At 44.4% G+C, this 15,433-nt stretch overlaps 1 protein-coding gene and 1 long non-coding RNA gene across 8 annotated transcripts in view; one reads left to right on the top strand and one right to left on the bottom strand.

The window, feature by feature from the left end:
- Positions 1 to 5,644, bottom strand: part of ZNF789 (zinc finger protein 789) — a 14,002-nt gene extending 8,358 nt beyond the window's left edge. Inside the window, exons 1-2 of one of the 6 annotated variants that reach the window (XM_042971284.1) lie at positions 5,561 to 5,644; positions 1,493 to 1,570 (exon numbers count right to left, since the gene is read on the bottom strand). In XM_042971284.1, the coding sequence (XP_042827218.1) occupies positions 1,493 to 1,570; positions 5,561 to 5,563 (81 nt within the window). In that variant the 5' untranslated portion in view covers positions 5,564 to 5,644. The other 5 variants (XM_007081077.3, XM_007081074.3, XM_007081073.3 and 2 more) reach the window with 5 other exon arrangements.
- On the top strand, positions 4,248 to 15,433 carry LOC122234554. Of its 2 annotated transcripts, none has more exons than XR_006212337.1 (3): positions 4,248 to 4,608; positions 5,631 to 5,789; positions 14,431 to 15,433. It is a non-coding gene; the product is annotated as an uncharacterized LOC122234554 (long non-coding RNA). The 2 variants fall into 2 exon arrangements; XR_006212338.1 differs by lacking the exon at positions 4,248 to 4,608 and adding an exon at positions 4,988 to 5,116.

The raw sequence follows: 15,433 nt of genomic DNA, 5'->3' as shown, positions 1-15,433 counted from the left end.
TCTCTCCTTCCCTTACCGGACCAGCTTCCAGAAGAAAACTACACACTCACTTCCTGTCACTCCATAAGCCACCATCCGGTTTAAGCCTCATCAAGCCTCTGCAACTGCTCCCTATGTCCGCCCACCTGGGATCGCAGGGCAGAGTGATGCTAATGTAGGAAGTCAGGGAGGGTTTCACGGAGAAGAGTTTTTAGTTCAGTCTTAAAATGCAAATATGTGAGTTTGCCTGTGAAGGAGAGAACGGGCTGTGCAAAGGAGCGGAGAAACGGAAGAGCGCCGCAGACTCTCTGGCAGTCAGGGCGCACTGGCCATGAAGCCAGAAGAGCGCTACAGACTCCTTGTTCCCTCCTTGTCCCACTGTCCTTTCAAAATTGTTGCAATGGCATCCTAACTTGTCTCCTTAACTTTAAACTCAACACTTTTTTTTTAATGTTTGTTTTGAGAGAGAGACAGTGACAGCAGGGGAGGGGCAGAGAAGAGAGAGAGAGAGAGAGAGAGAGAGAGAGAGAGAGAGAGAGAGAGAGAATGAATGTCCAGCATGGACAGCACAGAGCCTGATTGACGCAGGGCTCGATCTCACAAACCATAAGATCATGACCTGAGCTGAAATCAAGAGCCAGATGCTTAACTGACTGAGCCACCCAGGTGCCCCTAAACTCAGCTTAAAAAAAAATTTTTTTTAATGTTTATTTTTGACAGATAGACAGAGCATGAGCAGGGGAAGGGCAGAGAGAGAGGGAGACCCAGAATGGGAAACAGGCTCCAGGCTCTGAGCTGTCAGCGCAGAGCCTGACACAGGGCTTGATCTCAGGAACCATGAGATCATGATCTGAGCCCAAATCAAGAGTTGGACACTTAACTGACTGAGCCACCCAGATGCCCCTAAACTCAACTTTTCATAATCATCCTCCGTAATGTTACAAATTCAGTAACTAAGCTGCTCTTGTTCCCTTTAACACGGGCAGATCAGAATTTATCCCCATATTACAAGAATCTGTTTACATATCTACTTTTCCATAAAGACTTTAAACTCCTTCAGGTAGAGTTTATCTCCCAGCACAAAGGATAGTATCTGGTACACAGTAGGTACACAGTATCCCTCACTGACAGAAACAATCAATGACTATGGTAACAGTAGCTAAAGCTTGCAGAGTGCTTAAAATATAACCAGATACTATGGTAAGTATTACTTACTTATTTTCATAAGTGTCTCACTTAATACTCACAACTCCTTGTGATAAGAACTATCATCGTCCCATTTACAGATAAGTAAACTGAGGCCCAGAGAGCTTATGTGACTTGCTGAAGGTAACACAACTAAAACAAAGCCTGGACTTGAACCTGAGCCCACAGTTCAAGCTCTTTACATCATACCTTCCAAGAAAGAAAAGTCCCCAAATTAATAAAGATGGCTCAACGTGAACAAAGGAGTCAAGGCCATTGCAGGGCCACAGGGAGTATCCTAAGGAAGGGGAGGAGCCGCCCAGCTCACCTTCCACCCAGCTGTCACGAATACAGCTTCCACATCCTGGTCTTGGAGATGGGGCAGGATTGCAGCCATCAGTCTAGACTGAAGGAGAAAAACGATCATGAGTACGGCCAGAACTTAAAGCTCTCTCACCAGGCAGCCCTGGGACAGGGAAGTCCAACGAGGCCAACAAACCTCAGCTAATACCCAGTCACGGTGTTTGGTGTCGAAATGGGTGATAACATGAAAGGAGCTGCTAGGAGAGTCTTTTCAGGAATTTGTGAAGTTAGCTCAATTTCCAAAGCTTTATCCAAGGACCCCGCCCTCCCCTTCTCCCTAGAGTATGTTCTGTAGAATACGTTCTCACTGAAAGACTAAATATACAAAGGGACACGACCATAGACAAAAACAGAACTCTGGCTCACCACCTGTAGCAACCAGCCCAGAACCCAAACCACAGCCAGTGTAGCAATCAGCCCCACATCCAGATTTGGTCAATAACTGCCAGATTATCCTGAATTTTTACTTCCTTCTTCCAATTTTTACCAACAGAGAAAGCCCTCCCCAACCACATAGGATGTTCCGTTTCTACTTACTTAACCCACCTCCAGCTTTCCCAAGCCAATAGCCTCCAAAGTGGGTACATCCAAACTTCCCCCTTTTTCACCCCACTTTCCCCTGCCTGCCTTGAGTCTCTGCTAAACACGTGACAGTGGCTCCCTCCCTTGCTGTGGCAGGCTCTGAATGAAGAGACTTTGCTCATTCGCATTTTGGGGGGTGGGTGGGGAGGGCGGTCTTCATTTATTTCTGCATCTCACACAGAATCAGCTCAGAGAGTATAAGATGACGTTAGGGCAGTTGGAGATTTCAGGCTACATTTTATATACACAGAGGTAATCACTGTCAAAAGGATATTCAGAGAGCTTTACTTGATATGAATATTTTCTTGAGGGAGAAACAAACAAGGAGACTTCTAAGCCTAAAGCGTGAAGAAGCTGAGAGCTCTCGGCAGTCACTGCTCAGTTCAGAAAGCACGTGAAGGGGAGAGAAGATGCTGCCCCATGATTATTTCGAGCTTCAGGCACTTGAAAAGAGGCAAACGCAGAGAAAGGCCTTCTCTGAACCCCCTGCGTATCCCTAAAGATAGATCCTCCAAAAAGAACTCAAGTGTTATAAATTCCCCTCCCAGGGCGTTTCACCAACCAGGGAAGATAGATTTGTGTCACAGGAGAGGAGACTAGACGTTGACACAACACCCAGACAAACTTTGTCATAAACTATTGAAACTTCTGTCTATTCTTCTACGGGCCCGTTCATCTTTCCTAAAAAGCATTTACTCTCCTCTAAGAGGCCTACATCCTCTCTCCCCTTTCCCTATTAAGATGGTATTTAGGGGTGCCTGGGTGGCTCCGCCAGTTAAGCGTCAGACTCGATTTCGGCTCAGGTCATGATCTCACGGTTTAGTGAGTTCGAGCCCCATGTCCAGCTCTGCGCTGACAGTGAGGAGCCTACTTGGGATTCTCTGTCTCCCTCTCTCTCTCAAAAATAAATAAACTTAAAAAAAAAAAAAAAAAGATGGTATTTAGGCCTGAATTCTAAGCCACCCCAGGAGTTACTCATTTTTCCGTGGGTATTTCCCACACATACATGAAGTATACATGTAAATAGACTTGTCTGTTTCTTAATCTTTTATTGCAGGAGTCTCAGCTAAGAACTGAGAAAGACAGTTATTTTTCTGCCCCCTACACAGGAGATGAGGAAGTAGCTTTGTTTTCTATCGTTTACTAGAAACTTACAACCCTATTTTAGAATAGAAGCACTGTACAAGTTGACTGGTCTGCAGCTGATGGGCTAGGAAGCTACAAGTCACCATGACATGAAGAAAGCTTAAGTTCTGCAGGAGAGTCTGCACTTTGGGGAAATTAGGGCAGTTCAAGTTTTGATTCCACAGCCATGGGTGGTTGGCCTAGGGTACATCCAAATTGTGGCCCTCCACAATTGTTACAGTAGTAACAATAGTTACTGGGATCCAGGTGATTTTTTCATTGTTTTTTTTTTTTTGTTTTTTTTTTTTGTGCTTCTCTGGCCACTGGTGAACGCTGCTTTCTCTAAGTGCGTTTTTAAGAACATCCCTCGCACCATTCACGTACCCTAAAAACACTGCTTGGAAGATCCTCTGCTCTGTCTTTTAAGCATGGAGGCGCTCCAAAGAAACGTCCTGACCGATGGCGTCAAGACTGGGGAAGGGACCTCAACCCTCTCATTACCTAACTATCCCGTCTACCGTGCATTGGAAGTCAGAATCTAAAACGCCACTTCGCAACAATGTGAACTCTGGAAACGTTCGATCACTTCTCCTTTTCGTCTATAACCTAACCAAACCAAACCGAACCGAACCACACTATTAACCAGCCGTTCATTCATCGGACTTGTTCCTCCTTAATGTTGAAGACCCGACGCCACGGAAAATATTCAAAAGTTGACATCTTCAGGAAGACGCTCCCTTAAGTCCCTGCGACCTGCCCCGAAGGCGGGGGGTGAGGACTGTCTCTCGAGCCCTGTCACCTTCCGTTGCGGGGACACCGTGGCTCTGCCGCCGCACCCACCCGTCCCATCACACGAGCTCCTCTCTTCCTAGACCTGCTTCCGACCCTCCGCGGTGCCATCTCCTCCAGGAAGACCTCAGTGTCCACCTGCGGCGGCCCCCATGGCCGGGCTTCCCTCTCCAGGTTCGGGGCAGGACCCGTGACAGGTCGCCGCCCCTCCGCTAACCCCCTACCTGAGGGCGCGAATGCGGAAGAAACCCGCGCCACTCGCCGACCCTTATTCCTGCGCGGGGAGCTCAGCTTCTCGGCCAGCGTACCTTCTAGGAAGCTCGGAGGCTTCGCAACTCTCTGGTCCGTTTAATAGAGAAGGGGCCTCCGTCTCACGCACCCCTGGTCGAAGCCAATCAACTGCCGCAGAGGGTCCCGGTTGGGGCACGTGACTTTCAGGCCCCGCCCGGCCGGTTCCCGCCCAGCCAAGCAGTTCGGAATCTCTATCAAGAATCACCCGCAGGCTTTGAAAACTCTAACGGCGAGACCTTCCCCTCCCACACCAGTTGAAGCAGAATGCGTTAAGATGGGCCCTTGTGCAATTGCGTGGGTTTTTAAAAAATGTTTTATACATTTATTTGGGGGGGGGGGGGAAGGGCAGAGAGAGAAGGAGAGAGAATCCCAAGCAGGCTTAATGCTGTCAGTGCAGAGCCAGATGCCAGGCTCCATAAACTGTGAGACCGTGACCCGAGCTGAAATCAAGAGTCCCAGGCTTAACTGAGCCTTTGAGGCGCCCTCAAATTGTGTATTTTTAAAAAGCTCCCCTTGTGAGTGTAATGTAGAGTGACCACCTTTTAATTTGTTTTTTAAAAAAATATTTATTTTTGGCAGAGCGCGAGCAGGGGAGGAGCAGAGAAAGAGGGAAACACAGAATCCAAAGCTGGCTCCGAGCTGTCAGCACAGAGCCCAACACAGGGCTTGAACCCACAGACCGTGAGATCATGACCTGAGACAAAGTCGGTCACGCAACCGTCTGAGCCACCCAGGCGCCACTAGAGTGACCACCTTTTTAGGGAGCCAACCCTGGACACAGTCCTACCAGACGAATAACATAGTATGTTGAATATAATGAATTATTATACATATCTGTGTTATTGCTGTAACATAAAAATATGAAGATAGGTATTTATCTGAAATTATGTTATTCAGAATTTACTTTTCTGTTACTTGAATGCTATTTAAACAAAGCAACATAGGACTAGTTAACAGTGGCAATTAGTTGTAATTGATAGTAGGACTAATCTTTGATAGGATTCTATGTTTAGTAAAGAAAAATAAATTAACAGTTTTAAAAAAAAAAACACTCTTTGAGGTACTGTGTGAAATCCTGCCTTTAAGTCTTGATTTTCATGGGCCAAAACATTAGAGAGAGGGGGGAGAGAGAGAGAGGGACAGGGTGTTTGTTTTACCAGTATCATACGAGTTGTTTGACCAGGGACAAATTAGATAACTCCTCTGTATGTTACTTTCCATGCATGTAAAATGAAGAGATTAGTACCATGAATTTTATAGGGTTGTTCTGAGTAGTAGTACCCCCTTATCCTCTGTTTTGTTCTCCTCATTTTCAGCTCCCTGAGTCAATCATGGTCTAGAAACAGACGATCCTTCTGACATATCCTGAGAAGGTGGATAGTAGCCTAACGCTACCTCACAATGCCTACATAATACCCCTCACTTTATCTCATCATAGAAGCATTTTATCATCTCACATCATCACAAGAAGAAGGGTGAGTACAGTACAATGAGATATTTTTAGAGAGACCACATTCACATGACTCTTATTACTTATTCTAATTGTCCTATTTTATTGTTGTTAATCTCTTACCATACCTAATTTACAAGTGAAACTTTATCATAGATATGTATGTATAGGAAAAAACACAGTATATATAAGGTTTGGTACCATCCACACCTTTCAGGCATCACCTGAGGGTCTTAGAACGTATCTCCCCACAGGTAAGGGGGGAATACAGATAAAGGGGGGCCACTTTCTGCTTGTTCTCTACTGTATTGAATGAGTTAATATATGTAAGGTGCTTATAACAATGCCTGGCCACAGTAAATGTTCCTAAAGCATTAGGGAGAAAAACCTTCAGTATTCTAAACATCTTTAGATGAACACATATTCATTGACTCAGTGTTGTAGCAGTTTGAACTTCCAAGAGACAAGAGAATCAGGAAATACAATGAAATTCATTCATTCAGTTAATATTCTTTGAGGGCTTATAATGTGCCAGGCACTGTTTATTTCAAACATTACACATTAAAACATTATTCAAAGTATTTAAGGCTTGGTCCAGGCAAAGGGCAGCTGATCTCATACAGGAAAAACCAGTTGAGCTTTTGAAAAATTATGCTGTGCTAACGGAAGGACATTGGAGACTTGGAAGACTCAAATTCAGGAGTAGTTTCCCCTCTCAGGATATTTACTGACAGCTGAAGCTACATGGATCAGGAGGCCAAAGAACTATACTAAAATACTGGGAAAGGAACAGAAGAATTTTCAATGTCCCAGTGCTTGAGACAGAGACTACTACAGTGACGAGATTACTAACTGTAGGTCTTACAAGCAGTAGTTTCTATTGCTATTCTTTAAGCTCACTGATCCTTGCACATATTGTTGTTGTTTTTATCTCTAGAAGTTCTTTTTCTTTTTATTACCTTGTATTTTTCTGTTATTACATTTATGTTCTTTTAAGTCTTTGAGGATATTCATAATTATTTTAAAGTCCTTGTCTCCCAATTCCATAATGTCTGTCATTTCTGGATCTGTTTCTATTGACTGATTATTTTCCTGGTTTTGGATTACATTTTCCTGCTTCTGTACATACCTATTAATTTTTTATCGGATGCTAGACATTATAAATTTTACATTGAGTGTCAGAGTTTGTTGTTTTCCTTTTTTTAAAAAAAATGTTTGTTTATTTTTGAGAGAGAGAGGGAGAGACAGAGCATGAGCCAGGGCGGGGCAGAGAGAGAGGGAGACACAGAATCCAAAGCAGGCTCCAGGCTCTGAGCTGTCAGCACAGAGCCCGATGTGGGGCTTGAACCCACGAACCATGATATCATGACCTGAGACGAAGTTGGATGCCTAACTGACTGAGCCACCCAGCACCCCTGTTGTTTTCCTTTAAAACCATTGGAACCATATGATCCAGAAATCCATCTTCTGTAAATACCCCAAAGAAATTAAATCAGTGGTTTAAACAGATATTTGTACACCCATGTTCATAATAGCCTTATTCACAACAGCCAAAAGGCAGAAGCAAGCCAAGTTTCCTGGGCAGAGGAGTGGAAAAGCCAATTGTGGTGTATCCATACAATGGAATATTTTTCAGCCTTAATAGGAAGAAAATGCTGACAAATGCTACAACATGGGAAAACCTTGAGGACATTATGCTAAGTTAAAAAGGCCTGACACGCAAAGACAAACATTGTATGATTCCACTCTTGTGAAGTACCTAGAGTAGTCAAACTCATAGAGACAGATAGTAGAAGGGCTGAGGGGAGGGGGAAATGGAGAGTTGATGTTTAATGGGGACAGAGTTGCAGCTTGGGAAGAAGGACAGTGGTGATAGTTGCAGACAATGTGAATGTACTTAATGCCACTTAAAAATGATTGAAAAGCTAGGGGCACCTGAGTGGCTGAGTCAGTTGAGTGCCCGACTCTTGATTTCAGCTCAGGTCATGAGCCCAGGACCGTGGAATCAAGCCCTGCATCAGGCTCTGTGCTGAACGTGGAGCCTGCTTGGGATTCTCTCTCTCCCTCTGCCCTTCTCCCCTGCTCTCACTCTCTCTATATATATATAAAATAAATTTTAAAATGGAAAAAAAAATTTTATTTTTAAAAGTGATTAAAAATTTAAATGTTATATATATTTTACAAGAATAAAAATATATTTTTTTCCTTTAAGACAGTTCAAATTATTTTCTGATCAGCTTGATTCTTTCAAGGTTTGTTTTGAAGCTTTGTAAAGATGAGTCACCCCCAAAAGAGTGTGACTTTGGCCTGAAAGTTTGAGCAAATCTGGATGTCCCCTAAGGCTAGTTACTGTACTTCTAGGAGTTCTGCTGAATGCCTCAGGTCAGAGTCCTCAGATTTCAACGTGAACATCTCCCAGCTCTGTGTGAACGCTGAGAACTATTCAGCTTACTGTTTCCTGTTGGTTCTTTGCCTGGCATTGATTCTATTAGGAACAGACTCAAGAGGACGCTTTATGGAAATTTCTAGAGATTTTCTCTGTGTAGCTTCTGGCTTCCTAGGATTCTGCCACCCAAACCCAGTTGCCTCTGCCTCCTTGAACTCAAATGTCTGTCTCCTCATCTTAGAGAACCTGCTATGGTCTGTATGGACTCTTCCTCCCCTGCACTGTCATAAAAGGTGCCTTTTTCGCAAGGATCACAGGTCTGTACTGCCTGTTGTCTCCGGTCTGAAAACATTTTTCATATGTTGTCTAGTTTTTTTTTTTTAATGTTTATTTATTTTTGAGAGAGAGAGAGAGAGAGAGAGCGAGGGTGCATGAGTGGGGGAGGGGTGGAAAGAGAGGGGGACAGAGAATCCCAAGCAGGCTTCATGCAGTCAGCACAGAGCCCAACATGGGGCTTGAACTCATGAACCATCAGACTATGACCTGAGCCAAAGTTGGACGTTCAACCAACTGAGCCACCCAGGTAGGTGCTCCTGTTCTCTCTAGTTTTATAGTTTTTTACATGAATTCAGTAAGTCCACTCTTACTAACTACATCATGGCCAGAAGAGGAAACTCTGTATAGTTTTAACATGCATTTATTTTCCTTCACATGCGCTTAAAATTTTCAGTATTTAAATTGTTAAAAAGAAACAACAGCCCCAAATGGAGTCACTTGAGTTAAACCTGATGCCCACGGGCTGGGTCTGGGGACCCAGAGGGGGTCCCACAGGACCTGGCTGCGTGTAGGATGGAAATCGAGCGTGAGCCAGCAGGAAGTGAGAGCAGAGTTTATAGAAGGTGTAGAGACAGTGCAGAGATAGATAGTGTCCGGGCTACTCAGAAAGAAAAGGAGGGAGTCTCGTCTTTGTTTGGGGTCTGGGATTTTTACTGAGGACAGGGATCTGGTGCACGTGTCCCCTCAGGTATCCAGGAACTGGTTAGAGCAAAGACAAGGGCCCAGGTGTTATTCCTTGGAACAAAGGGGCCTTGGCATTAAGATGTCTAGTGCCATGGTCCAGAATGTACGTAGGATGGCTGTGGTGTCTAAATGAGGTATCTATCTGGTCAGATGGGGACCTCCAAATGTGGGGCGAAGATCAGGTGGAAGCCAATGGTACAGGTGGTGAAAGAATTCACCTGAGGCAGAACAAAGGCAATAGAAGTTTATGGAACACACCGCAAGGGAGCAGCAGGCAGGTCATGTCTGCCATGAGGCAGTGGGTGGGGGCTGTTTTTAAAGCAGGAAGGTGAGGAGTTATGGTGATATATGGAATTTTCCCTTTTTTGGTAACTGTGCCTGGTTGTAAGTAACCCATTGGTCAGTTAGGGCCTATGGATATTTTGGGTCACCCAGTGGGCCTGTCTCTATTCAGCCAGGGAATCACTGTGGGCCCTTTCCACACCCCATCACTCAAGCCCGTTTGCCTAAAAGCAGCCACTACAATGGCTTCCTCTGGTCATTCTCACCTGATCTTTGCTTAGATGTTAAATAAATTCATTAATTCCTTGTCTCTTACAAGGAGGACAATCTAGGGGCACCTGGGTGGCTCGGTGGGTTGAACGTCTGACTTGATTTCAGCTCAGGTCATGATCTCACGGTTGGCAGGATCGAGCCCTGAGTCCTGGCTGTGTGCTAACAGCGCAAAGCCTGCTTGGGATTCTCTCTCTCCCTCTCTCTGCCCCTTGCCCCACCCCCTCATAAATAAATAAATAAATAAATAAATAAATAAAGACATAAATAAATAAATAAATAAATAAATAAATAAATAAATAAATAAAATTTTAAAAATCCAAGGAGGACATTCTTAGACATGTGTGGAGTGGGGTGGGGGCACAGGTCCTAATAAGAATAGAAGCAGAAAAAGGAGCAAAAAACCATATTTCTATGGAGTCCTTCAGTTTCCCTATCTCAAACCCATCACACCATGCCAAGATTTAATACCTGACATGGTTACAGTTTCGACCTTCCCTAGGTATGTAATCCTAACTGGTCAGTCCGGAATTTTTTGGTCAGCACCACTGAGGCAATGCTCCTAATGGCTCTACTGTCCCCCAAAGGAAGGTTACCTTGCCAGATGATTTATTTTTCTATCTATGACTTCCTTGTTGTACACTCTCTCTGCCTTTTTAAAAAACCTTTCCTGCTGGGGGCTTCTGGGTGGCTCAGTCAGTTAAGTGCCTCACTTCAACTCAGGTCATGATCTTGCGGTCCATGAGTTTGAGCCCTGCGTCGGGCTCTGTGCTGACAGCTCAGAGCCTGGAGTCTGCTTCGGATTCTCTGTCTCCTTCTCTCTCTGACCCTCCCCTGCTTTCTCTCTGTCTCTCAAAAATAAATAAATGTTAAAAAAAGTAAAATAAATAAAAACACAAACCTTTCCTTCTGTAGCCCTCTGGAGTTCCATTCTAGTGCTGGATGGGATGCTACCTGATTCATGAATCATTCAATAAAGCCAATTCAGTCTTTAAATTTATTCCACTGCATTTCTTCTTACAGTTTCATTTGAATTTTGTGACTGAACTATGATTGTACGTGAATATTTTCCTCTTGGTGTATAGACATTGTATTTTGGATTTTGAGACATAATTAGAAATATTTCTCTATTCCCAAATTAAAAATGAATTCACTATGATTTTGGTTTCTTCTTCTTCCTCTCCACACCCTCCTCATCCTTCCCCTCCTCATTGTTCTCCCCTTGTACTTCTTTTTTTTTTTTTAAGTTTATTTATTTATTTTGAGAGAGAGCATAATGAACACATGCAAGCGGGGGAGGGGCAGAGAGAGGGAGAGAGAATCCCAAGGAGGCTCCGCACTGACAGAGCAGATCCTGATGCAGGATCAAACTCATGATCCTTGAGATCATGACTTGAGCCTGAGATCATGACCTGAGTCAAAATCAAGAGTAGGATGCTTAACCAACTGAGCCACCCAGGTGACCCTGCTTATTTATTTTTTTACATGAGTTCTAGAATTCATAAATACAGCTGCAGGGAAAAAAAACTACTTATACTGGTATCATGCTAACATTGTAAATTAACTTAGGGATGTTTATATCCTAGTTCTCCTCCTCCATTAGGTCCTTGGATGAGCCTTGGGACCTCAGTTTTCCTGCTTGTCTCTTGCATTGGTAGGACTTGTGTCCCTGTTTCTGCCTTTTGCTTCCATTCTTATTCATCTCGGACTAGGCAGAACACACTGTGTCTAGCTTTAAACCAAGTTCTCTGGGGTTCTGACTCCCTTATGTGGTTCCTGCCAGCCACTTCCTGTCTATGCTGGCATATACATTATGTTATTTCTCTTGTGAAATCTGAAAGAATCTCATTTCATTACGTGCAACTTTGACAAAAGCCTCATCCAGACTCTCTCCCATCCCTCAGACTGGACCCTCCTGGTATGAGGTGACAGAAAATACATCAGTCTGTGTCCGCCAGTACCTGGCACTGTAAAGCCCCTGTAATTCCCTGAGTGATCATAGCATCAGGAGCATCTCTTATTCTAATATTTGTTTTTGACCTCATCCCTGACACAGGACTTTTAAAACCCTTGTAGATTCCTGGGGGCCCCGGGTGGTTCAGTCGGTTAAACATGTGACTCTTGATTTTGGCTCAGGTCATGATCTCATGGTTCATGGATTCAAGCCCCACGTTGGGCTCTACACTGACAGCATAGAGCCTGGGTGGGATTCTCTCTCTCCCTCTGTCTCTGCCCCTCCCCTGCTCGCACACTCTGTCTCTCTCAAAATAAACCTAAAAAAAAATTTTTTTTAAACCCCTATAAATTCCTAATGGTAAAAGTACTGGGAGCATCTTTTGATCTACTGAGGTGACTCTGGGTGGGTTCTTAGGTGCCTCCTGGATGGGCCACAGTCACCAGGAAGACCAAGGCCATGATGAGAAGCTTGGAATTTTCAGTCCTGCCCCTCACTTCTCCAGAGAGGGCAGAGGGCCTAGAAATGGAGTTAATAATTGATCATACCTGTGTGAGGAAGCCCCCATAAAACCCCAATAGTATGGATTTGGGAGCTTCCAAATTGGTGAATACATCCACACCAGCAGCATTGTGACATATCCCAACTCCATGGGGACAGAAGCTTCTGTGCTCTGGACCCTCCCAGACCTCACCCTGTGTATCTACCTCTTCATCTGGCTATTTATCTGTATCCTTTATCGTATATATATTTAAATGTTTTATTTACTTTTGAGAGAGAGAGTGCCAGTAGGGGAAGGGCTGAGAGAGGGGGACAGAGGATCGGAAGTGGGCTCCACGCTAATGGCAGCAAGCCCGGTATGAGGCTCAGACTCAAGAACCACGAGATCATGACCTGAGCTGATGTCAGACACTCAACCAACTGAGCTACCCAGGTGCCCCTATCATATTTTTTTAATAAACTGGTAAATGTAAGGAAGTGCTTCCCTGAATTCTGTGAGCTGTTCTAACAAACTAAACAAACCGGAGGAGGAAGTTGTGGGAACTTCTAGTTTGTAGCCAAATTGGACAGAAGTTGTGGGTAACCTGGGGACCTACTGCTTGTGACTGGCAATGAAAGTAGGGTGAGGGTGGGGCGCCTGGGTGGCTCAGTCGGTTGAGCGTCCGACTTCAGCTCAGGTCACGATCTCACGGTTTGTGAGTGCAAGCCCCGCATCAGGCTCTGGGCTGATGGCTCAGAGCCTGGAGCCTGCTTCTGATTCTGTGTCTCCCTCTCTCTCTGCCCCTCCCCCATTCATGCTCTGTCTCTCTCTGTCTCAAAACTAAATAAACATTAAAAAAAAAACTTTGAAAGTAGGGTGAGGGCAAATAAATAAGTAAACTTAAAAAAAAAACAACAACAACTATGTTCCTCCTTCTCACCATTCATAGCCCCAGTACTCTCAATCTTTCCTGGAATTAGAGGGCAAAAATGGAGCTTAACTGGGATAAACAGAGATTCTACTTTATCTATTTTCTCTCTTTTTTTTAAGAAACTTTTTTCAAAGTTTATTTATTTTGACAGAGAGAGAGAGAGAGAGCACAAGTGGGGGAGGGTCAGAGAGAAGTAGAGACAGAATCCCAAGCAGACTGTGCAATATCAGTGCAGAGCCCGATGCGGAGCTCGAACTCACAAACGGTGAGACCATGACCTCAGCCGAGATCAAGACTCGGATGCTTCACTGACTGTGCCAGCCAGGCGCCCCATTATTTTCTCTTTAATGTATGAAATCACCCACACTGAAGACATGCCTGGATCCAAAACACAGTCTGCCAAGTTAAAGTGTGTTATTAAGGAAAATACATTATTTGAGGAATATCCAATAGAACTGCATGAGACAGGTCAATAATTCTATACCATGAAGCTTTCTTTTTTTAATTTCTTTTTTTTTAATTTTTTTTAACGTTTTATTTATTGTTGAGACAGGGAGAGACAGAGCATGAACAGGGGAGGGTTAGAGAGAGGGAGACACAGAATCTGAAACAGGCTCCAGGCTCTGAGCTGTCAGCACAGAGCCCGACGCGGGGCTCGAACTCATGGATGGAGAGATCATGACCTGAGCCAAAGTCGGCCGCTCAACCGACTGAGCCACCCAGGCACCCCTACCATGAAGCTTTCTTAGCAATGAAAATCCAGTATGGACTAGAGGCTATGGCCTTACCTAGATTGATAGTCATTTGTGCTATGTATCTTTTTTTTTTTTTTTTTTAAGTAGGCTCCATGCCCATTGTGGTGCTTGAACTCGCGACCCTGGGATCAAGAGTCAGATGCTCCACCGACTGAACCAGCCAGGAGCCCCTGTCCTATGTATTTTTCCACACACTCGGTCATCATATTTTTACAAATTGACACTTTTAAGTGTCCATGGGAACATTCTCTTATGCCTCATGTAGTGGCCATGAGGACATGCCTTGTGAACCTTTGCTACAGGGAACAATTGGCTGAGGTCCTAACTGCCTCAACACATGCCTCCCAGGTGCTGCTCCCTGGCACTGAGTGTGTGTGGACCCTCTAGCAGACCATCCCTGGAAGGTATAGGACTCTTCTTCAGCTGACATTGGCTCGAGATTCCCCGAGGACTTTGCTGAATTTTCCTTAAACTGCAGGGCGGCATCATGCTTCCACTGACCATTCCCCTCTCCTTCCCGTGGGGTAGTCTTGCATCTTGGGCTCTCGCCAGCTTTAAAAACTCCCACCTTATTTCCTTTCTCACAGGCGTGTCTCCTGATAAAATCCTTGCATGTTTCATCACATCTTGGCATCTGCTTCTTGGAGGACCTGGACTAACATCACAGAAAGAGCAATTTTCCAAAAGCCCACACTCGCAAAAGGAAAAGTCTAAGCTATTTCATGTACCGTTAGCCTGTTCTCTACTCTGTGGGGAGACTGAAAGCTGAATCATGTCTATTTCCACATAATAAGAGGAACTCTTGGTCCTGGATGATGGAATTATTCCCCTAGTTTCACCCCCTTTCACCTCGGGCACCATCAAGCCAGTGCATAGCAGGGAAGACTATTTACTGACTCCTGTCCTTCCAGGAGTAGTATATTGTTGAATTTGACGGACCAGAACTGGCTTACTTGCTACCATCATGAGAATTCAGGTTAATTTTGCTATTACAATCCCATCATCACACTCTTGCAAACCAGGGGATAAGAGCAGCCAATGAGTATGCTGGAAAGAACAGATACTGTCTCCTAATATTGAGTAATCTCTTTGAAGCCTGATTGTTTAGTTTCTCACTCGCCAGAGTTAGACGGCTCTGTCCTTTGCACATGCCCCATTTTTAGAGGGCCTGCTTCCATTACCCCAAGAACTGAGGTCTTAAAGAATATGGGCAATGCTATAGACAGCAGTGTTAGGTACTGTAAGTCTGCACCAACGCACTCATGAACTGTTTTGTAGATGCTCCGTTTGTGTGCCAAATTTGACCTCTCCGGTGTCCATGCTAATTAGTCTTGACCAGGCCACTTAGATCCAAAATCCTCTTTCCAAGATGTTTTATGTTGCAATTCTTCATCTCAGGGTCATGAGTTCAAGCTCCACATTGGGCGTGGAGATTACTTAAACAAATAAATAAACTTTAAAAAAATGTCTTTATGAACATGTTCTCTTTGTACCTGAGAGGATGCATTTGATTAGGGATTCTGAGAAGCCTGGGATTATGATTTTGGATCTAAAGATGCCGATAATCTGGGACAAGTTAACTTCATTTTC

Source organism: Panthera tigris, chromosome E3, assembly GCF_018350195.1.
Source record: "Panthera tigris isolate Pti1 chromosome E3, P.tigris_Pti1_mat1.1, whole genome shotgun sequence".
Lineage (NCBI taxonomy): Eukaryota > Metazoa > Chordata > Mammalia > Carnivora > Felidae > Panthera > Panthera tigris.
This window is presented reverse-complemented; position numbering and strand designations above follow the sequence as displayed.